The sequence below is a fragment of the Macaca fascicularis genome, chromosome 14 (genome assembly GCF_037993035.2).
Source record: "Macaca fascicularis isolate 582-1 chromosome 14, T2T-MFA8v1.1".
NCBI lineage: Eukaryota > Metazoa > Chordata > Mammalia > Primates > Cercopithecidae > Macaca > Macaca fascicularis.
This window is the reverse complement of record NC_088388.1, coordinates 132,763,699-132,785,769: the sequence shown is the minus strand read 5'-3', so window position 1 is coordinate 132,785,769 and position 22,071 is coordinate 132,763,699. Positions and strand designations below refer to the sequence as shown.

General features: G+C 51.9%; 1 protein-coding gene across 7 annotated transcripts in view; it reads right to left on the bottom strand.

Moving 5' to 3' along the window:
- GLB1L2 (galactosidase beta 1 like 2) overlaps positions 1-22,071 on the bottom strand; it is a 46,173-nt gene that overhangs the window by 4,446 nt on the left and 19,656 nt on the right. For 4 of the 7 annotated variants that reach the window (XR_010581112.2, XM_005580230.4, XM_005580231.5 and 1 more), the window contains exons 6-14: positions 16,380-16,472; positions 14,293-14,374; positions 7,140-7,210; positions 3,996-4,080; positions 2,597-2,734; positions 1,674-1,754; positions 1,174-1,280; positions 557-697; positions 220-291 (exon numbers count right to left, since the gene is read on the bottom strand). Coding sequence is in view for 5 of the 7 variants with exons in the window: in XM_005580230.4 (XP_005580287.3) it covers positions 220-291; positions 557-697; positions 1,174-1,280; positions 1,674-1,754; positions 2,597-2,734; positions 3,996-4,080; positions 7,140-7,210; positions 14,293-14,374; positions 16,380-16,472 (870 nt within the window). In the remaining 2 variants the exon portion in view is untranslated. Of the gene's footprint in view, positions 1-219; positions 292-556; positions 698-1,173; positions 1,281-1,673; positions 1,755-2,596; positions 2,735-3,176; positions 3,643-3,995; positions 4,081-7,139; positions 7,211-14,292; positions 14,375-16,379; positions 16,473-16,921; positions 17,063-22,071 lie in introns of those variants that run through there. The other 3 variants (XR_012423966.1, XM_074015710.1, XM_074015711.1) reach the window with 3 other exon arrangements.

The window sequence follows — 22,071 nt, the reverse complement described above, 5'->3', positions numbered from 1 at the left end:
CACAGCTGCCCCTCAGAATGTGCTTGTGGACCCCAGGTCTTCCCTACACTCTGGGGATGGGAGTGCACATCCCAGCTGGGCAGAAAGGCACGCTCGCCCTCTCCACCTGCAGCTTGTGGGGAAGGAGCCACGGGTCTCCCAAGTCTTCCTCGGTGACTCCCCCCGTCCCCCTCGAAGCAGCGGGGGCTAGCCCTCACCCAGCGCCCAAAAACAATGAACCTGGATCAGAGGGACAGCGATCTTCGTTGTCTTGTAGTCCAAGAATCCTATGGATACTGTGTTCACAAACACCTGCCAAAGGGAACAGACAGAAGTATCCATGGCCAACAGGAGGAGGGTACGTGGGACCTCCGCTAGGCCAAGAAGGGCAGCACCGCATGCCTGTGGGCAGACAAGGGGCCAGCGGGCAGAGCAGAAACGAATGCCCCCATGAAGACTCGCAGAGCTGACTCGGAAGGGCCATATTTACAGCTGGAAATAGCTGATTCTGAGGGACAGAACATATTGCAGGGCTGCTCATCAGAAGGTCGCGGGAATTTAGAAGAGAAGCTCCTACCTGCCCCCGATCACGCACACGGCCGCTGAGGACGCCAGATGAGGTGATGCTGGTCTCGTAGAGAACGTACCCAAAGGACTGTCCATTTCCCCCGTTGACTGGCAGGTTCTCCATGTTGATGGGCTTTTCAGACTTGATTGGCTGCGTACAGAAGAGATGGCGGGGGGCAGGCTGAGCAGGAGTGGGGTCACAGACTCTGCCTGGGGGCTGGCACGTGGAGTGGAAGCAGGGGTTTGGCGGGTGTTTCTACTTTGACTTCTCATTGCACTAAACCTACAGCTCTGCAGAGTGATGGGGAAGAGGGTGGGACAAAGGGGTGTGCACCGGCCGAGTGCAGCCCACAGGCAGGGGGTATGCAGCACAGCCTCGGGCCACCGGAGGAGGCACTCCCTGTTCCTCTGCCCCTCACTCTCCTCTCTGAGGCTGGAGGAAGGAACGGTTCACAGGGCCACCCGCTGTTCCTCAGGGGCCTTTGTTTCTCCCCAACTCACACTCTAGCATGAGTCTGTCTTCTTCACTCTGAGCTCCAAGGCTGGAGAGCGGACCTCAAAGCCACTAGGCGCTGGCCTTCCTCTCCCCACACCCCTGCTACACCCACGATTGCCCCCGGCACTCACCTCCCCCATGTACTTGAGGGCATCCCACAGAGACAGGTACAAGACTGGCGTTATGGGCTCATACGACATCTTGGGAAGTAGGTCAGGTGGGGGAGGTAGAGGAATGCCTGCAACACACAGACAACAGCGTCATCCCCAAGGGACCCAAATGTCACCGTCTGCTCGTCCTCCCCGCCCAGCTCCCATTCACAGACCCAATGTGCTCCTGCATCCCAGCACCACGAGGAACAACAGGCCAGCTCTCAGCACCTGCTGAGGCCAGGGGAGGAAGGCCAGGGGCATTCTCCCGTCCTCCACAGGAGATAAGGAGCCTTAACACCTGGAACAGGTGACGTCGGCAAGACAGAAACAGCCCCACACTCTCCCTGTCCCTGTCTAGAACATTCTTACACACAGATCAACTGGAGTCCAGATGGGACAGTAAGGAAGTAACTCTTTCGGGGTCTGAGAGCAGAAGCAAGGGCCTGAGTTGGAACTTGAGTCTGCTGTCTGCTGGGTACCTGAGATGGAGCCGAAGAAGTCTCGAAGCTTCATGTACTTGGCTGTGTAATCTCCCGCTTCTGTCAGCACAGCGTCATAGTCTGCAAGACACCGGGCCCTGTCATGGTCATTCCTGTCCCCAGCACAGCACATGTGGCAGCACAAAGAACAGGGAGAAGCTCAGAAGGGCCACAGGTCTTCATCTCAGCCATTGCGGAGGCAAGACACTTTTGAGCCATTCAGTCAAAATGCTGTAAACACGGAAGACCATGCAACTACAACAAGTGTCCACAAGGCCGGGCGCAGCGGCTCACACCTGTAATCCCAGCACTTTGGGAGGCCAAGGCAGGAGCATCACTTGAGGCCAGGAGTTCCAGACCAGCCTGGGCAACATAGCGAGACCACGCCTCTACAAAAAAATTTAAAAATTAGCCAGGGGTTGGGGTGCACACCTGTAGTCCCAGCTACTCAAGAGGCTGAAGCAGGAGGATCACTTGAGCCCAGGCATTCGAGGCTGCAGTGAGCTATGATCACACTACTGCACTCCAGCCTGGGTGACAGATGATACTCTCTCACAAATTCAAAAAAACACAAACTATCCATGATCACAGCATGGCCCTAAATTTCTAGCTGCAGGTGTAATTTCTACTTTCTGGAACTCTCAACCTAAAGGGGGCAGGATCACACCTCCTCAAGGGCCTGGGCAGGGAGCGGAGGCCACCTCTGCCAAAGTGGCCGGCTCACAGGCACTCCACCCGCCTTGAGGCTTCCCTCCTCTGGGAGTGTAACGTGACCGTCCAGGCAAAGCCTCTGCCTTCTTCAGGTCCTCCATTGCCAAAGACACTGAAGGTGCCGGAAGTTGACCCTGAAGGCCTCTCCATAGCAAGCCCCAGCCATGCCCATGCACGGCAGACCAGGGAGAGCAGTGTTGATGAATACTTGCCATAGCTGGTGACATCTGACTTGTAGTCATGGAAGTGCATGGCTCCATTCATGAAGCCAAAGTTGGTGCCTCCATGGAACATGTAGAGGTTGATGGAGGAGCCGGCGTCCACAATGGCAGACACGGTTTTTAAAACCTCTGCCGGAGGAGGGAGAAAGGGGATGTGCAGAGTGAGTTAAAGTCTGAGATGAGCTGGGGTCCCTTCACTACTCTCCTCTTGCCCAGTCCCACCTCAAGGCCAACGTTGTCACTCTGTCCTCCTAGCTCTCACTAAAACCCCAATCACAGAAGATTAGGGGTGGAGGACGTGTGGGCCAGAATCATGGCCCCAGAGCTCGGGCCTCCAGTTGTTTGTAAATCCTGGTCAAGTCTCTGAGCTCCATGTGGACCACCTGCAGCCCAGGGCGGCCAGGGCCTTGCAGCCAGCGCGATCCCCATGTGAGCCTGCCCGACCAGGTGTATCAAATGCACACAGATGGATGCATCCCTAGAGAGAAAACTCTGACACCTCCCTGGTCTGCCTTTGTTAGGAAATCAACCAGGACATGACAAGACCATAGCAAAGGAGAAAAACCAGTGGTTTAATAAATATATATTTTATTAATAGAAATCAAAGAAACGCAGACTAAACAATGATGTACTGAGTAGACCAATATTAAAAGTTATTTTAATACTCAGCGTTGCTGAATCTGTGGGAAATGGGTGCAACCACTCGGCAGCAGCGGTTGAAACTGCCGTCTTTCCGGGGCTGAGGGGTGCGCATGCGCATGAACAGGCGCTGAGGGCCACCGGGAACGCCAGGTGCGCAGAGCGCGGGCTCCGGGACGCTCACCGAGATGGCGTGCGCTTAACCACCACCCGAAACGGCCCGAGAGACTGTGTCCACGAAGCGTGGCTTAGAACGGGGCTCTTCACGTTCTTTAAAGCAGTCATGTAAGTCTGTATTTGGTCATACAGAAAGCGGTCCGTATGTGCATTCACCGGTACAAGCAGGTGCCATGCAGCGGAGCATGGCTGCATCTGTCTCTCTGTGTGGGCGTATAGAGCTGTCGGTACAGATACACAGAGAACTGCCTACATGGTATACATCTAAATGTTCTCTGGGCTCTGGGAATTTTATTTCTTCTCTATACTTTTTCTGTATTTTCTGGATGTTTGCAATAGGCATGCATTACCCTTCTAATTACAAAAACACGAACAAGCAATGCTAAAAAGCCCTCCCATTCATCAAAGTGTCAAGACAAATGACTCAAGAATATCCAGAGCCAACTTCTGCACACAGATAATCCCAGCAGCCTTGCACCCCTATGGCTGACCTACATTCGTTAGCCAGTGACTGAAACTCATCCTCACTTCTTAAGTAGCACACATGCTGGATGTAGTAACTGCAAGCACTCACCAGAAGAATCCAGGATATTGTGAGGGCCTCCCCACGAGTCAAACCACCCCGTCCAGTACTCCATCACCATCTTGGGCTGAGTCCCCTGGACACCACAAAAAGAGAGTTAGACAAGCAGGCTGGCCAGACACAAAAGAGGGAATCTCTTCGTGAAGGGGAGCCCCAGGATCCCTGCCCTCTCCACTCTTCCCTGGCTGCATACCCACTGCCTTAGAGGTCTTTGGAGGTGGGGCATAGGTGACGGCCAAATCCACCTGCACACCAGTTCTCCTGCCACATGTGGACCCCACACGTGCAGGTACAGAGCAGATAAAGCTCCCAAAGTCGCTACGGCAAACCCTGATGGTTTTAATGTTGTGCACATGTTAGCAAGAAGACACTGGTTCTGGATCAAGCCAAGCTTTGCCTGTCCTCTTCCAGGGAAGAGAGACGTTCTACCCAGGACAACTCCGTATCTGGGAGGTTTACTGTGGATACAGACCCCCCGGGTATTGGCTCCATTAGCAGAATAATCAGACGCTACGAGTGGGCCCTCTTCAAGGTCCAACTCAGCTTAAACAGCAGCTTTTTCTGAACCAGAAAATCAGGGCCTTACAGCACAGCTATTCATGGTGCAGGTTCTGTACCAACAGTTTGGATTTATACCTTGGCTGGGCCACTCAACAAATCTTAAATCTTCTTTCTGAATACTGGCTTTGGCATAGGACTGCCCCAAGGAGGCCAAGATCATTCCTGGGACCATGACCACTCTGTCCTGTTTGCAGAAGCCCAGAGCGCCTGGGGGAGGTGTAAAGACTAACGTGCTAGTATTTCAGGCTCTGTGCCAGACAGTCTTCCTCACTCATCCAGTGACAGTTTGTCAGGTATCTCTAGGTCAGTGATGGCCTCATGTTTAGAGCGCCACTGCATACGCAGCAACAAAATCTGATCCAGGGGGACGGGACAAACTTACGGTCCATTGAGTAGAAGGTACCAGCCATACCCAGGTTAAAGCCAGAGTAGTTACAAGAATTCTTTTAGCAAGACTGGTGGCTTAGTTTTCTCTACAAGCCACCTACCTTCCAAGAAGGAGACACACCATACCACGTTTAAATCACTAAAAAGGGAGGGGCGGATTCAAAGTCCCGCAAGTCAGAAATCTCCCATGCCAGAAGCAAGGCTGTTGGCTTGGGGGTACCAGGGTCCACCCACGTGCCAGGCCACTGCACTGCACAACTGGCTAAGAGCTGGAGCTCTGCAGTGGCCACTACTTACAGGGTGCCTTACACACTCCATGGCCGTCTCCTTCACTGGCTCACATGACTGTTGGGAGAATGAGATGAGAGTGCGCGTAACACCCTCAGCACACTGCCTGGCAGGTCGGAGGTGCTCAGGAAACACTTGCATAGTTATCCCCGTCACCAGTCACGGGCGCGGAAGGGGAGTGAAATGCTATCGACATCATCACGTGGAGCACACTGGGGCCTGCGCTGTGCATTCAGAGAGCCCTTGATTCAAACAGGGAGGTGTCCAAGTCCCCTTCCTTAATGAAAACAGACATCTCTGGACTGCACACACAAAGCCCGTCAGCAGGACCATTCTATTAGCAGGACAGCTGGCCTGGGACGGCTCGGGCACGGCTACCTCTCTAAGGATGACCTTGAAGGCTAGGTAAACATAAGGCATTCTGCTGTATCAGCTGCCGTGCTAGGCACTTTCCAAATATTACTTCATTTAATCTTCAAACAACCCTGTGAGTTGACACCATAAGGCAATGTACTCTCATCATCCTCACTTAGAAGACAGAGATGCACAGAGAGGTTAAGTAACTTGCCCAAGGTCACACAGCACAGGGCAGGAAACCCCGTCATCTCAGTCAGAAGCGTGAGAGGCCCCCCACTCCACTACACACACCGGCAGGCACTCAGGAAATGTCCAGGAAGGAAGGCAGAGACCCAGCTGGATCACGCGTGACCTGCCTCACAGGAGCCTGTCTGGGAGTGGGGCCAGCCCTCCCATCTCCTCCTGGGAGCCTCCCCACCTACTCTGGCCACCTGAACCCCAGGAGGAGCCACATCAAACACACACATGGCCCCACACGGCTGTGGTGGCTCCACACAGATGTGCCTGAGGACACAGCCGCTGCTCTGAAAGACCATCAGCCAGAATGGAAAGCGGCCCAGCATCTCCACAGGCATCCGTGCCTGTCCGTCCAAGCACAGCTCCACTGCAGGCCCAGGACCAGCGTGACCATGCGGCACGGGGCAGTCTCCACTGCAGGCCCAGGACCAGCGTGACCATGCGGCACAGGGCAGTCTCCACTGCAGGCCCAGGACCAGTGTGACCATGCGGCACGGGGCAGTCTCCACTGCAGGCCCAGGACCAGCGTGACCATGCGGCACGGGGCAGTCTCCACTGCAGGCCCAGGACCAGCGTGACCATGCGGCACGGGGCAGTCTCCACTGCAGGCCCAGGACCAGCGTGACCATGCGGCACGGGGCAGTCTCCACTGCAGGCCCAGGACCAGTGTGACCATGCGGCACAGGGGCAGTGAGCCAGGGCACAGCCAGGGCCTCTCAGCTCTGCAGAGGGTGGCAGCATGGCCCCATCCATCCATCTGCTCCGGAGGGGCACACGAGTTTGACAGAGAGGTCAGTCAGAACTACAGTGCAGTGTAAATGCCCATCGGTTTGACAGATATTGAGGGACATGTGGAAACTCCTCCCTCTCTCCAGACCTGGAGGGGACCAGGCTTCCTGCCTTGCTGATGACAGTCATCTTTCTAGGATTGCAGGGCCCTCACGGGTGAAGGTCCGATGCCTGTGTAGTACAGGACGGGGAAGTTTTTCTTCCCCTCAATCCCTGGGAGCAAGTGTGGAGCTAATTGAGGCCACAAAAGTCGAGTCCTCCAGGAGTGCACCAAAAGGCCCCCTCTCTCAGGGCAGCGAGTGACGTCCACACTGCATCGGCCTACACAGCAGCCCTCAGAGCTGTCTGTGGGCAGCGGGTCTTGCAGGCACGCAGCGGCATGGGCCAGGGGTCAAGAGGCCAATAGCCCTGACTCCAGCTCCCTACACTGGGGAAGCTGAGCACGCTGGCAGGCATTTGGAATTCCCACAGGCCACTGAGCAGGCTGGGCGGCAGCTTCCCTGGGGCTGGACTTACCTGGACGTTGAAGAGAAAGGTGGTCAGTAGCTGCAGCTCGCGTGTTGACTGCAAGTTGATGGTGGCCAACACTGTTAAAGGGAAGAGGAGAGAGAGAGACAAAGCATTGTCTCAAAGCCAGGGACCTTCTAAGTGACCCCAGACCCTTCTCAATCCACCAGCACAGTAAAGTAACCAGCCCTGACATGGTTTCCCACCTCCAGTTGGAAGTCAGCCACAGTCAGGTGCAGTGGCTCACACCTGTAATCCCAATGCTTTGGGAGGCTAAGGTGGGTGGATCGCTTAAAGCCAGGAGTTCGAGACCAGCCTGGCCAGCATGATGAAACCCCATCTCTACTAAAAAATACAAAAACAATTAGCCAGGGTTGGTGGTGCATGCCTGTAGTCCCAGCTACTTGGGAGGCTGAGGTGGGAGGATCACTTGAACCCAAGAGGCAGAAGTTGCGGTGAGCCGATATTGTGCAACTGCAGCCTAGCCTGGGTGACAGAGCGAGACTGTGTCTCACAAAAATAAATAAAGAATAAAAAGTCAGCCGGGACGCCAGGAGACCGATCTTGTTGTCTTGGATTCTGCCACAGCGGCACAGAGCTGGGCAGTCACTCACTGGGCACCTGACCTTGATCAACTGTGACTTCTGCAAGCCAAGCGCGCACTTCGGTTCCTTGTTCTTTTGTAGGAACCAGAGCCTGATCCTTCCTTGGCACCCCAAGCACCCGGTCCAAGGTAATGATGTAAACAAAGATTCCGCTCTGATTTCTTGATAAGGGCTAATTCTGTATTCTACCCCATAACATGTTCCTTTTAAAATTTAAAACGCTATTTTCAGTGGCTTTCTATCAGTGAAACATATGCTCAAGAAACGTGCGCTCTGTCTGGCCGACAGCCGGAGATGCCCACGCCCACCCCCGTGGCACAGCCTTACCCTGGGGCCTCTCACCCGCCTATGTCCGCCTAACAGTCAGCTCACAGGCACGGCTGCGGCCTGGGCTCCCGCAGGCCTAGGCACACACGAGAGAGGCTGAGCCAGCCTGGCAAGCCGGGCCACCCTGACACGCTGCTGCAGGACAAAAGCCTCTGATGCCAGTGAAGAAACGCAAGCGACAGGTGGGGCTCCGGGGAGGTGTAATAACTTGCCTCTAGGCCACAGTAATTGACCTCAAGGTAGCGGCAGAGTGGGGCCGCACACCTGGGTCCCCCTGACACCACCCCATGGCCCAGCCCCGTCCCTGTCCTCCAGCAGCCCACTGGGTGGGACCTTCCACCCAGACCCCTCCCCTGAAGCCAGAAGCCCTTTGAAGACAGGAGGCCAGTCTGAAACTGAGCAGGCCTAACTCAATGTCCACAGGCTGTGCACGGCTAAGTGAACACAAGCATCTCTGTCCTGTCCTTCCTGACACCGCTCACAAATAGGAGAGGAGGGTGGACAGGCAGACGGCCACGAGGAACATCAAGAGGAGACATTGGCAAATCCTGGAATACTGAGAAGGACACAGGGACAGCAAATGGTCTAGGAGTGCGGAAGGGGTGACAGTCGGCTCCAGCTCCAGCCCAAGGCCTCATCCCACTCCCAGCCCCAGGCCCTGATCACCATGAGATGGGAGGATGCCTGTCCTCAGCCTCGATTCTTGTTCTCACCTGGGCCCATCCCCTCCTCGGGGGCCATCCTGCCTGAGAACGCTGGGCCCGGCTGCTGCGGAAGCGGGTGTGTGTGGCAGGTGGGGGGAGGGCGGGAAGAGGAGGCAGGCAGTCTCCACAGCACATTCCTGTCCGCCACCGGCCTGGCCCAGAACAGCTGCCGCAAGACCCCAAGACTTCTCCAGAAACACTTCACAGCGGAAGACATTGCCCCAAACTCCAACAAGTGAGTGTCCCTTCTTGAAAAAGCCACCACGGCCCAGTCACCCCAGGGGGAAGAACTCCCGTCAACAGCCTCTCCCACACCCAGAGCTCTGAGTGGCAGCCAAGAGCCTCTTTCCTAAGCTGCTGGGTAGGGGCTGAGCCAGAGCATCCCCTGGCACAGGAGATGGAGTGGAACAGACAGCAGGAAAACAGCAGGCAGTGCTAGGGAAAGGAACCCAGGCAGTGCCTGGGGAAGGAACGCCGGCAGCGCTAGGAAAGGAACAGGGGCAGCCCTAGAAAAGGAACGTGGGCAGTGCCAGGGAAAGGAACGCGGGCAGTGCCGGGGGAAAGGAACGTGGGCAGTGCCAGGGAAAGGAACACGGGCAGTGCCAGGGAAAGGAACATGGTCAGCGCTGGGAAAGGAACGCGGGCAGTGCCAGGGAAAGGAACGCGGGCAGTGCCAGGGAAAGGAACGCGGGCAGCGCCAGGGGAAAGGAACGTGGGCAGTGCCAGGGAAAGGAACGCGGGCAGTGCCAGGGAAAGGAACACGGTCAGCACTGGGAAAGGAACGCGGGCAGTGCCAGGGAAAGGAACGTGGGCAGTGCCAGGGGAAAGGAACGCGGGCAGTGCCAGGGAAAGGAAAGCGGGCAGTGCCAGGGAAAGGAACACGGGCAGCGCCAGGGAAAGGAACGTGGGCAGTGCCAGGGAAAGGAACGCGGGCAGTGCCAGGGAAAGGAACGCGGGCAGCGCCAGGGGAAAGGAACGCGGGCAGCGCCAGGGAAAGGAACGCGGGCAGTGCCAGGGGAAAGGAACGCGGGCAGTGCCAGGGAAAGGAACGCGGGCAGCGCCAGGGGAAAGGAACACGGGCAGCGCCAGGGAAAGGAACGCGGGCAGTGCCAGGGGAAAGGAACGCGGGCAGTGCCAGGGAAAGGAACGCGGGCAGTGCCAGGGAAAGGAACGCGGGCAGCGCCAGGGGAAAGGAACACGGGCAGCGCCAGGGAAAGGAACGTGGGCAGTGCCAGGGGAAAGGAACGCGGGCAGTGCCAGGGAAAGGAACACGGTCAGCACTGGGAAAGGAACGCGGGCAGCGCCAGGGAAAGGAACGCGGGCAGTGCCAGGGGAAAGGAACGTGGGCAGTGCCAGGGAAAGGAAAGCGGGCAGTGCCAGGGAAAGGAACACGGGCAGCGCCAGGGAAAGGAACGTGGGCAGTGCCAGGGAAAGGAAAGCGGGCAGTGCCAAGGAAAGGAACGCAGGCAGCGCCAGGGGAAAGGAACACGGTCAGCACTGGGAAAGGAACGCGGGCAGCGCCAGGGAAAGGAACGCGGGCAGCGCCAGGGAAAGGAACACAGGTAGCACTTTCGTAAAACGCTAACTACCCTCAGGGGAAATAAGAAAGGCAGTGTGTCCATTTTTAAAGTATGCTATGAGAAGAGAAATATATTCAAGAAAATTGTGACTCAGGAAATTACCGGAGGACTGGAAGATAAAAGTTCAGGAAGTCACCCAGAAAGTAGAACTGAAAGGCAAAGAGATAAAGAATAGAAAAGACGTAGACAATCAATAGGAGCTCCCAATACACAAACACCAGGATGACCGAAAGACCCGAGGACAAGACGGTGGAACACGCACAACCCGCACGCCCACCACGCAACTGTGCCAGCTCGCAGAATGCACAGCAGCACCTGAAGGGGAGGGCGTCTCCCCGAGGAGCATGGCAGGGGCGAGGAGGGAGAGGACCCAGGACAGGCTGGGGACTGGAGTGTCCTGTGCTGCCGCAGCAACAGCGGGTGCCGGGAAGCCACGGAGCGACAGGAAACGTATTCCACGCGGGATGCAGCCGTGCAGCAGACCCCCCACCATGCAAGCCAGAACAGTGAGAGCCAGGCCTCCAGACAGCCAGACTCGGACAGGTACAGGACCTGAGAAACACCAGCAGCAGGCGTCTGGGACATCTCTGGCAAAGCATTTGTTTAAAAGAGAAAGCAGTACGGGGGGGCGGGGTTGAGGGGAGGAAAGAGAATTTGAAATGAAAAGAAAAACAAACAGAATAATTACACTAAAAACTAAGCACACTGCAAAGAGAGCCAGCTGGCACCCTGAGAATTCACAGATACTGTGCAGGGCATCACCCACGTGGCAGGTGCCTGCAGTGAACCCCTGTCATACATCCGGGAGGCTCACGCTGGCACCCATCAGGACTGAACAGCCACGTTGGCAGGAAGGTACGAGAAGGGTAGCAAAGAACACTCATCACCTACTGGAACAAGAAGTTAATAGGCAGAATTTTTTTTTTTTTAGATGGACTTTTGCTCTTGTCGCCCAGGCTGGAGTGCAGTGGTACCATCTCAGCTCACTGCAACCTTTGCCTCTCGGATTCAAGTGATTCTCCTGCCTCAGCCTCCCGAGTAGCTGGGATTACAGGTGCCCGCCACCACACTTGGCTAATTTTTTGTATTTTTAGTAGAGACGGGGTTTTGCCATGTAGGGCAGGCTGGTCTCGAACTCCTGACCTCAGATGATCTGCCCGCCTCAGCCTCCCAAAATGCTGGAATTACAGGCCTGAGCCACCGCGCCTGGCCAACGGGCAGAATTTTAAAGCAAATGATGCAGGGCTCTATGTTCACAGTATTTAGAAATAAGAAGGAAAATATCCAAAGAAAAAGCCGAAGACTTGAATATGATGAAGAGTCGGCTACACTATATTTCTCTACCAACATTTTCAAGTATTTCACTTTTAGACCATTTAATTTTTTTTAATTAAAAAAAAAAAAAGGAAGTTATTCCAGGCAGCAGGTGGCAACAGGGGCACGCAGGTGGGTGCCTGGAGGTGGGAGGGCCACCGGAAAAGCAGTAGAGACTCCCGGCTGCCTTGCAAGGCCTGTAACCGGGAGACTGGCAAGCGCTAAAAATGTGCTCCAGCGTCAAAAGGAGTCTCCCGGCACAGCCACAGCCCGCAGGAGCCTGGAGCAGGCCTTGGAAGCGGCCGTGGGGAGACACTGCCACCGCGTGGAAGCCGTGGGAATCACCGCCGGTCCTGCCCCTGCCGGAGACACAGGGACTCTGCCTGGGGACAAAAGCCTTTTCCTCCCCATCCATGGCACCCACTCCCTGGGTGCCAGCCACATGCCAGGCCTCCCTGGGTGCCAGCCACATGCCAGGCGCTGCTGCAGGGATACAGCGACATGTTCCAGCAGCTCGGTCTGTGGAGGAATGCAAAAGAAAGAAAAGAAAGCGTGGAATGTGCCGGAGCAGACATGAGCACGGTTGCAGGAGGCCACAGGAAGGGCCCCGCTGCATCGATGGGAGGATGCTATGCTCACCCAGGCCACGAACCACACCTGGGCCCCTAAGCACAGCTGAACCAGCCAAACCCCAAGCCCCGCCAAGAGTACTGCTGGGTGAAACAGATCAATGAAATAAACAAACTACCCCCAATGTGAGAGGGCGAAAAGAAATCAGGGAGAAGGACTGAGTGAGCCCCAAGAAGGAGGAAGTTCAGTTTCAAGTGTGGTGCTACAAAAAGCCTCACTAACTTTAGAGAACAGCCTGCAGCTCTGGAAGAAGAGCAAAGCCCCCGGGGCTGGGGCTCCGGACGCTGGAGGAACAGTAAAGAGGGGGAAACAGTGAGCAAAGGGAAGGAGCAGGAAGTGAACTCAGCTGGGTCCTGGAGGCCACGTGGAGAGGCCTTTCGGGGTCATTCCCAGAACCTGCGCTTCACTCTGAGTGAGACAGACGCCGGGCGCTCAGCAGGGTACGGTAATCTTCACTCTGAGTGAGACAGACGCCGAGTGTTCGGCAGGGTACGGTAATCTTCACTCTGAGTGAGACAGACGCCGGGCGCTCAGCAGGATACGGTAATCTGCACTGTGAGTGAGACAGACGCCGAGCGTTCGGCAGGGTACGGTAATCTGCACTCTGAGTGAGACAGACGCCGGGCGCTCAGCAGGGTACGGTAATCTGCACTCTGAGTGAGACAGACGCCGGGCGCTCAGCAGGATACGGTAATCTGCACTCTGAGTGAGACAGACGCCGGGCGCTCAGCAGGGTACGGTAATCTGCACTCTGAGTGAGACAGACGCCGGGCGCTCAGCAGGATACGGTAATCTGCACTCTGAGTGAGACAGACGCCGGGCGCTCAGCAGGATACGGTAATCTGCACTCTGAGTGAGACAGACGCCGAGTGTTCGGCAGGGTACGGTAATCTGCACTCTGAGTGAGACAGACGCCGGGCGCTCAGCAGGATACGGTAATCTGCACTCTGAGTGAGACAGACGCCGGGCGCTCAGCAGGGTACGGTAATCTGCACTCTGAGTGAGACAGACGCCGGGCGCTCAGCAGGGGACGGTAATCTGCACTCTGAGTGAGACAGACGCCGGGCGCTCAGCAGGGTACGGTAATCTGCACTGTGAGTGAGACAGACGCCGGGCGCTCAGCAGGGTACGGTAATCTGCACTGTGAGTGAGACAGACGCCGGGCGCTCAGCAGGGTACGGTAATCTGCACTGTGAGTGAGACAGACGCCGGGCGCTCAGCAGGGTACGGTAATCTGCACTGTGAGTGAGACAGACGCCGGGCGCTCAGCAGGGTACGGTAATCTGCACTGTGAGTGAGACAGACGCCGGGCGCTCAGCAGGGTACGGTAATCTGCACTCTGAGTGAGACAGACGCCGGGCGCTCAGCAGGGTACGGTAATCTGCACTCTGAGTGAGACAGACGCCGGGCGCTCAGCAGGGGACGGTAATCTGCACTCTGAGTGAGACAGACGCCGGGCGCTCAGCAGGGTACGGTAATCTGGACGACATTTTCAGAGGCACGCGGAGAACACAGTGTGGAGGCAACAGTGAAAATGCTGCTGCAGCAATGCAGGCCAGGGGTGCTGCTAGCAGGTGAGTGCTGAGGCCTGTAGGGATTCCAGGAGCACTGGGAGATAAAGCTAACAATGGCTTAGGTGCCAGGCAGACTGGACAGGAGCTCACAGTCACTACCAGGTTCGGGGTCCATGCAGCTGGGAAAAACGGAGCTGCAACGTTCCGAAAACAGGAAGCCCACACGAGTCAGTCATCTGCAGAGTGCCCTTGGAGCCCGAGTGCCCAGCAGGGCAGGAGAACAGCCACCCAGCTGGCCACGCACCATGGTCTCTCACACAGACCCTCCCCACTCATGGAACCCAAGGTTCTGCAGCCCAGTGCCACATGCACGGGAGAATAACAGGCACCACAGAAACTCCTACTTGGGTCGCAGTCCCACAGGGAGAGTGTGCACAGCCAGCCCAGGGCCGCCGCCAGCCCCCACGGCCCAACACAAGTGCAATTACCTCCCTGGACAATCCCCTTGCTCAGCCCATCCTTGTTGTCCGAAGTCAGGAGCAGTTCCACGATGCCACGGTCCTCCAGTGCCTGTGGGGGGAAATGAGATAAGCCCACGTCTGCCCTGGGTCCTCAGAGCATCTGCAGGGACACACAGCTGCAGCTGGGTAGCCCAAAGAGCTGGAGGGAGAGATGCTGAATAAAGCGTTTATTTCTGTGCCAAAAACAGAAAAGTCTCCTGCCATCTGCACCTCCATGCTCAGCACAGCTCCAGTCAGCATGAATTCCCATCACAGCAGGGGCAGGGCTGGCAAGCTGGGGCAGCCCCTGGTTGCTCTGGATGTGGAAGCTGCCCAGTGGGCCAGCCAGCATGCCTAGGCGAGTCTACACTGAGGCCGGCTCAGGGAAGCCTGCTGCCACGTGTCACCCGCCACTGTCTGCTGGGCTCCAGCGAGCAGGTCAGGCCTCCAGGATGACACCTACATCCTTCCCTTCACTCACACCACAAGCGACAGGCCTGTCCCTTCCCCACACTAGCCGGTGTGGGTTTGGGGGATGGCAAGGCCCAGGAGGGCCCACCATGCCCTGTCACGTGCCCATGGTGCACGTCCCACGTCCAGAACAGCAGGAAGCATCCTCCCAGCTGTAAAGCGAGAGTGAAGCGGAAGAAACGCTGTGCCTGAGGGGCACTGACGACAAGGACCACTCAGAACATCCCGACACCCACAGGGCAGTCACCGCCGCGCCAGGCCTTCCGCTCGGCACCTGACACAGACTGTGCTAGGCAAGCCTCACAGTTAATGTCTTCACAGTACAGACGCACCTCTGAGGGGTGAAGTCAAGCATCGCAGGCTACAGGGCCCGTGGCAACATGGGCCTGAACCCAGAGCCAAAGGCTTGTGCTGAGGCTCTAGGATCTTTTGGATCAGAAACCCCCACAGAGGGGTCTTCCTATAATCTTCTCTGCAGATGTCAGGCCAAGACTGTTTATTTCCGCTGAAATCTTTTGGAAGTGGGTAGGCAGGGAGATATGTGCTGGGCGAATAAGGCTCGTGTCCAGTCCCACCATGCTGGGAAGGAAAGAGCAGAAGGGGCTCTTGTCTCAGGCACAAGGGAGCTGCAGAGTTCAATCCATGAGCCCAGGTGGGATTTATCGAGAGCCCTGTATCTACCACCTCACGCTGTCATTCACTGATATTTAGCAAGCGTTTCCTTAGGTCCCTACCACATACACACACCCCTAACACTTCCTGGGCATTCATTTACTGACTCCACCCTGCAGGGGGTAACTGCGCCCTCCTGAGCACCAGAGATCTGCAGAGCCAGGCCAGGGGTGGGCACCTCTTCTCTCACACCACTCTCCCAGCAGCCTCAGAGAGAGGCTGGGGAATGCTCCTAAGAGCTTCGGGACCACAGAGGCTGGACGCCGCTGCTTCTCTTTGCCCACCTGAGTCACACATGGGTACCTCCGCCCAGACACCAGGGAAGCATGAGTGGACCGGGACATCCCTGCGGGAGCTGCACTCTCCTCTCTGCAGCTGGGTAACTAAGTCAACAACCGCTGAGAGGCCCCAGGGCCAAGAAGCAGGCTGCGGGAATGGGGTATAGCAGGAGGCGCTTCAAGGCCTGGGCGCAGGGATTTCTTAAAACTCCCCAGATAAAGCCAGTATGCAGCCTGGGCTGGGAACCACCACTTTAGACTTTAGAACTGGAGCAGCCTCTCCAGGAAGCCTTCCTAATCATCACGGTGCAGTTAAGCCAATTCCTTTATTCCCAGCCCCTGCAATACCAGGTATGTACTGAAATTCCCAGATGAAACTCAATCAAGGGTAAGTAAGTGACAACCCTGTTGAAATAAAACAACAGAGAAAATTCACTAATAAATGACGTTGGAGGATGTATTAATATGAGAAAAATATAAGACTCACGTATCACACCACAGCCCATAACACACTCCAGAGGAAGGAATCTAAAGAAGCACCACGAGGACTCTCACCTTCTTGACGTCACACGTCACAGCACAGCCCACAACACACCACAGCCCACAACACACTCCAGAGGAAGGAAGCTAAAGAAGCGCCACGAGGACTCTCACCTTCTTGACGTAGGCCATATAAGCGGGGTCTTTATTATAGGAACCATATTCATTCTCCACCTGCACGGCAATGATGGGTCCCCCACGCTTGTACTGGGGAGAAAAGATAGACAACCAGGAGCTGAGTGTGTAGGGGACCGTAGTATCCAACCCCGCCACGCCCATCACCAGTGACTAGCAAAATATCCCATTTGAAAACTAAAATCTCAAAAGGTTCGTATCAATAAGACAGTGGAGGAAGAAGCATTAGGCCCTTGTTCTCCCACGAAAACATCAAAAAAACAACTCCAGACTGACTAAAATAAAATAATAGGAGCTCTGGAAATTAGTCAAATGTCTAACCAAACAAGTGACCACCAAATCAAAACAAAAAGTCATATGCAAAATGGTACAAAACTGTATGATGTTTTCACAAGGTCTTGCCCCACCCCAGTGTAGCATGGTGTGGTCAGGAGGACGCGTACCAACTCCCAGGTCCCTCATGATGGAAGACGCAAAACGGAACTTGTTTACAGTGTTCTAACTTGTTCTGCCCAACGTACTGGTTTCTGTCTTGTCTGACATGGAGCTCAAAAGGAATCGTCAGCATAGTTTGGACTTGAGGCTGGGTGCTACAGATGGCAGTGGCAGGTTCTGTAGCATGTGAAAACTGCCGAGGACTACAAACCCTTGGATGCCTGGGGGGAAGGAATTACAAGCAGAAGAAAATGAAGAGCATCTAAGGGCACAAGAAGCAGCTGGGGTGAGACTCTGGGAATGAAAGACACTTGAAAGCAACCAGGGAGGTAGGGAAGGACGCACACACACAGGTACAGACAGAACACATGCCCAGAAAAGATCAGGTCTTAAGTCTTCATGCTGGGCTGGTCTCCAGGCTTCGGGGCCCACTCATTAGTGAGGGTTCCCCTGAAAACATGCAAAAACCTAAATAGGTGTCTGTTTTCTCAAATGCCCAATGTTCAACCAATAAAACACAAACATAAAAAGAAACAGGGAAGTATGACTCATCAAAGGAACAAAATAAATCTCCAAGAGCAGTATCTGAAGAAACACACACCAGACTCAGCAGAGCAAGATCTACAACAGCCGTTGTAAATACGCTCAAGGAGCTCAAGGAACCAGGCAAATGGCACATGAAGCAAAAGAGAATATCAACAAAGAAACAGAGATTATTTTTAAGAGAACCAAAGGAACTTCTAGGACTGAAACATACCATATATAAATTGAAAAAATTAACTAGAGGAATCCAACAGCAGATTCAAACAGACAGAAGAAAGAAAAGCAAACTTAACCACAGGTTATCAGAATGATCAGGTCTGAGGAGATAAAAGAATAAAGAAAACTGAACAGGGCCTAAGGGACTTACACAACACCCTCAAGCAGAACAGTATGTGAATTATGGGATTCTTAGAAGAAAAGGAGAGATAAAAGGGCAGGGAGGTTGTTTTTACAAAATATTAGCTGAAAACTTCTCCAATTTGAGGAAAGACATGATTATGTAACTCCAAGGAGCTCAAAAAATTCCACAGAACCACACAGGGACACACCATAATCAATCCACCGAAGACAAAGAGAGATTCTTGAATGCCAGAAGTTCTGGTCACTTACAAGGGATCCTCAGTGAGACCATAAAGGATATCTCAGCCAGAAAATTTTCAGGCTGGAAGCCAACGAGGTGATATAGTCAAAGTGCCGAAAGAAAAAAGTGTGAACTTTTTTTTGACACTTCTATATTCAGCAAAACTCAAAAATGAGGGAAAAATTCAGAAATTCCCGAAGAAAAGCTAAGAGAGTTCATTACCACTAGACCTTGCCTAAAAAAAAACACCTAAAGTTGAAGTGAAAAAATGCTAGAGAGTAATTTGAAGCTATATGAAAATATAAAGTTTTCTAGCAAAGATAGACACATAAAAAATATAAAAATATTATTATAATTTTTCTTTACAATGTGGCTTTTTATTTTCCATAAGATTTTAAAAGATATAAAATAATTATAAATCTAAGTTAATGGGTACACCCAAAATGAAGACATACTTTGTGACATCAATAAAATGAAGTTGGGGGCGGAACTGTAAAGGAGTCGAGTTTTTGTGTGCAATTGAAGTTAGGTTGGTATCAATTTAAAATAGAATGTCTCAACTTTAGGATATTACATATCCTTTACCTTATCCCAAAGCAAAGGGAATCACTATAAAAAAAGTGTCACTATAAAAAATCAACTCGATACAAAGCAAGGCAGTCATAAAGGAAATGAGGGACAAAAAGCTGTAAGACATACAGAAAACAAGAAAATGGCAAAAGCAAGTGATACTCTATCAGTAATTACTTTGAATGTAAATATATTAAACTCCCCAATCAAAAGACATACCTGGCAGAATGAATTTTTAACAAACCAATATCTGTCTACAAGATACTCACTTTAGATCTAAGGATATATACTGGTTGCAAGTGAAAGGCTGGAAAAAGGTATTTTATGCAAACGGTAATCAAAAGAGCAGGAGTGGCTTTACTAATATCAAACAAAATAGACTTTATATCAAAAACCATTACAAGAGACAAAGAAAGACATGATAAAATATATATAATGATAAAAGGGTCAATTCACCAAAAGGATACGACAATTATAAACACAGATATACCAAACACCAGAATTCCAAAGTATATGAGCCAAACACTGGCAAAATTTAATTAAGGGAAAAATAGACAGCTCTACAATCATAGTAGGAGACTCAATATCTAAATATCAATAATGGATAGAATAACCAGACAGAAAATTAGTAACCAAATAGAGGACTTGGACAATATTATGGACCAGTTGGGACCTAACATATATATATATACAACATTCCACCCAAAAGTAGCACAATACATTTTTTTCTCATGGGCACATAAAACACTCTCCAGGATAAACCATATAGTAAGCCAAAAAACAAGCCTTAATAAATTTTTCTTTTTTAAAAAAACAGAGTCTCGCTCTGTCACCTAGGCTAGAGTGCAGTGGCACAATCTTGGCTCACTGCAACCTCCATCTCCCAGGTTCAAGTGACTCTTGCGCCTCAGCCTCCCAAGTAGCTGGGATTACAGGTGCCCATCACCACGCCTGGCTAATTTTTGTATTTTTTAGTACAGAACGGGTTTCAACATGTTGTCCAAGCTGGTCTTTAACTCCCAACCTCAAGTGTTCCACCTGCCTCGGCCTCCCAAAGTGCTAGGATTACAGGCATAAGCCACTACACCCAGCGTCAAGCCTTAATAAATTTAAAAAATTGAAATCATACAAAGTTTTATTTTTCCTAATCACAAAGGAATGAAACTAGAATCAATAGCCAAAAAAAATCCTGAAAAATTCAAGTATGTGGAAATAATAAAATCTTCACCAATAGTCCAAAGAGGAAATCACAAGAGAAATTAGAAAATATATTGAGAAAAATGAAAATGGAAACAAAATTATAAATTAGAGTGAAAGTGGCCGGGCGCGGTGGCTCAAGCCTGTAATCCCAGCACTTTGGGAGGCCGAGACGGGCGGATCACGAGGTCAGGAGATCGAGACCATCCTGGTTAACACGGTGAAACCCCGTCTCTACTAAAAAATACAAAAAACTAGCCGGGCGAGGTGGCGGGCGCCTGTAGTCCCAGCTACTCGGGAGGCTGAGGCAGGAGAATGGCGTGAACCCGGGAGGCGGAGCTTGCAGTGAGCTGAGATCCGGCCACTGCACTCCAGCCTGGGTGACAGAGTGAGACTCCGTCTCAAAAAAAAAAAAAAAAAAAAAAAAAATTAGAGTGAAAGCAGTGCAAAGAAGGAAATTTTATAGCTATAAATACATTTAAAAGACAAAAGATCTCAAATCAACAACCTAACTTGACACCTTAAGGAACCAGAAAAAAAGGAAACAAACTGAAAAGTAGCAGAAGGAAGGAAATAATAAAAATTAGCACAGAGATATACAATGAGAGAATAGAAAAACAATAAAGAAAAATTAATGAGACCAAGAGTTGGTTATTTGAAAAGATCAACAAAATTGACAAAGTGTAGCTAAACTAAGAAAACAAGATATGATTCAACTAAAATCAGAAACAACATGAGGTTATTACTGCTGATTTTACATAAAAAGGATTACAAAAGAATGTGAACAAATTGTATACCAACAAATTAAATACTAAATAACCTAGATGAAACACACAAATTCCTAGAAACATATAATATGCCAAAACTCAATCATGAAGAACCATAAAATCTGAATAGACCTATAACTAGTAAGGACACTAAATCTGTAACTAAAAACCTCCCAACAAAGAAAAGTCCAGGACCAGATGGCGTCACTGGTAAATTCTTCCAAACATTTAAAGAAAAATTAACACCAGTCTTCCTCAAACCCTTCCCAAAAATTGAAAGGGAAGGAACACTTCCTACCTTATACTATAAGGTAGAATACAGTAATAAACTCTTTCCACTTTTTTTTGGGAATTTCTGAATTTTTCCCTCATTCTTGAGTTTTGCTGGATATAGAAGTGTCAAAAAAAGTTCACACTTTTACTTTGGGAGGCTGAGGCGGGTGGATCACGAGGTCAGGAGATCAAGACTATCCTGGCTAACAAGGTGAAACCCCATCTCTACTAAAAATACAAAAATTAGCCAGGCGTGGTGGCGGCGCCTATAGTCCCAGCTACTCAGGAGGCTGAGGCAGGAGGATCGAGTGAACCCAGGAGGCGGAGCTTGCAGTGAGCTGAGATTGCGCCACTGCACTCCAGCCTGGGAGACTGCAAGACTCCATCTCAAAAAAAAAATTTTTTTTTTAAAGTTCACACTTTTTTCTTTTATGACAAACAAAAGACACTATAAGAAAAGAAAACACAGACTAACAATCCTGATGAATACTGATGCCAAAACCCTCAACAACATGTTAGCCAACTTAATTCAGCAGCATATTAAAAGAATTATAAACCATGATCAAATGGGATTTATTCCTGTACTGCGAGGAAGATTTGCCATGTGAAAAGCAATCAGTGTAGGCCAGGCATGGTGGCTCACACCTATAATCCCAGCACTTTGGGAGGCTGAGGCAGGCAGATCACCTGAGGTCAGAAGTTCGAGACCAGCCTGACCAACAGGGTAAAACCCCGTCTCTACTAAAAATGCAAAATCAGCTGGGCGTGCTGGCGGGCGCTTGCAATCCCAGCTACTCAGGAGGCTAAGGCAGGAGAATCACTCGAACCTGGGAGGAGGAGGTTGCCGTGAGCTGAGATGGTGTCGTTGCTCTCCAGCCTGAGCAACAAGAGCGAAACTCCATCTCAAAAAAAAGAAAAAACAGAAAAACAATCAATCAGTGTAATATACCACATTAACTAAATTAAGGGGAAAACCACATGATGATCTCAACTGATGCAGAAAAAAAGTGGCAAAATTCAACATTCTTTCATGATTAAAACAACACTCAGTCAACTAGGAACAGAAGGAAACTACCTCAACATAACAAAGGCCCCACACGGAAAGCCCACTGTCAGCATCATATTCCGCGGTGAAAGACTGAAAACTTCTCCTCTAGATCAGGAGCAAACCAAGCATTCGTGCTTACAGCACTTCTGTTCAACGCCGTACTGGAAGTCCTGGCCAGAGCGATTAGTCAAGAAAAAAATAAAGGCATCCAAGTTGGAAAGGAAGAAGTTATGTCTGTTCACAGACAACATGATCTTA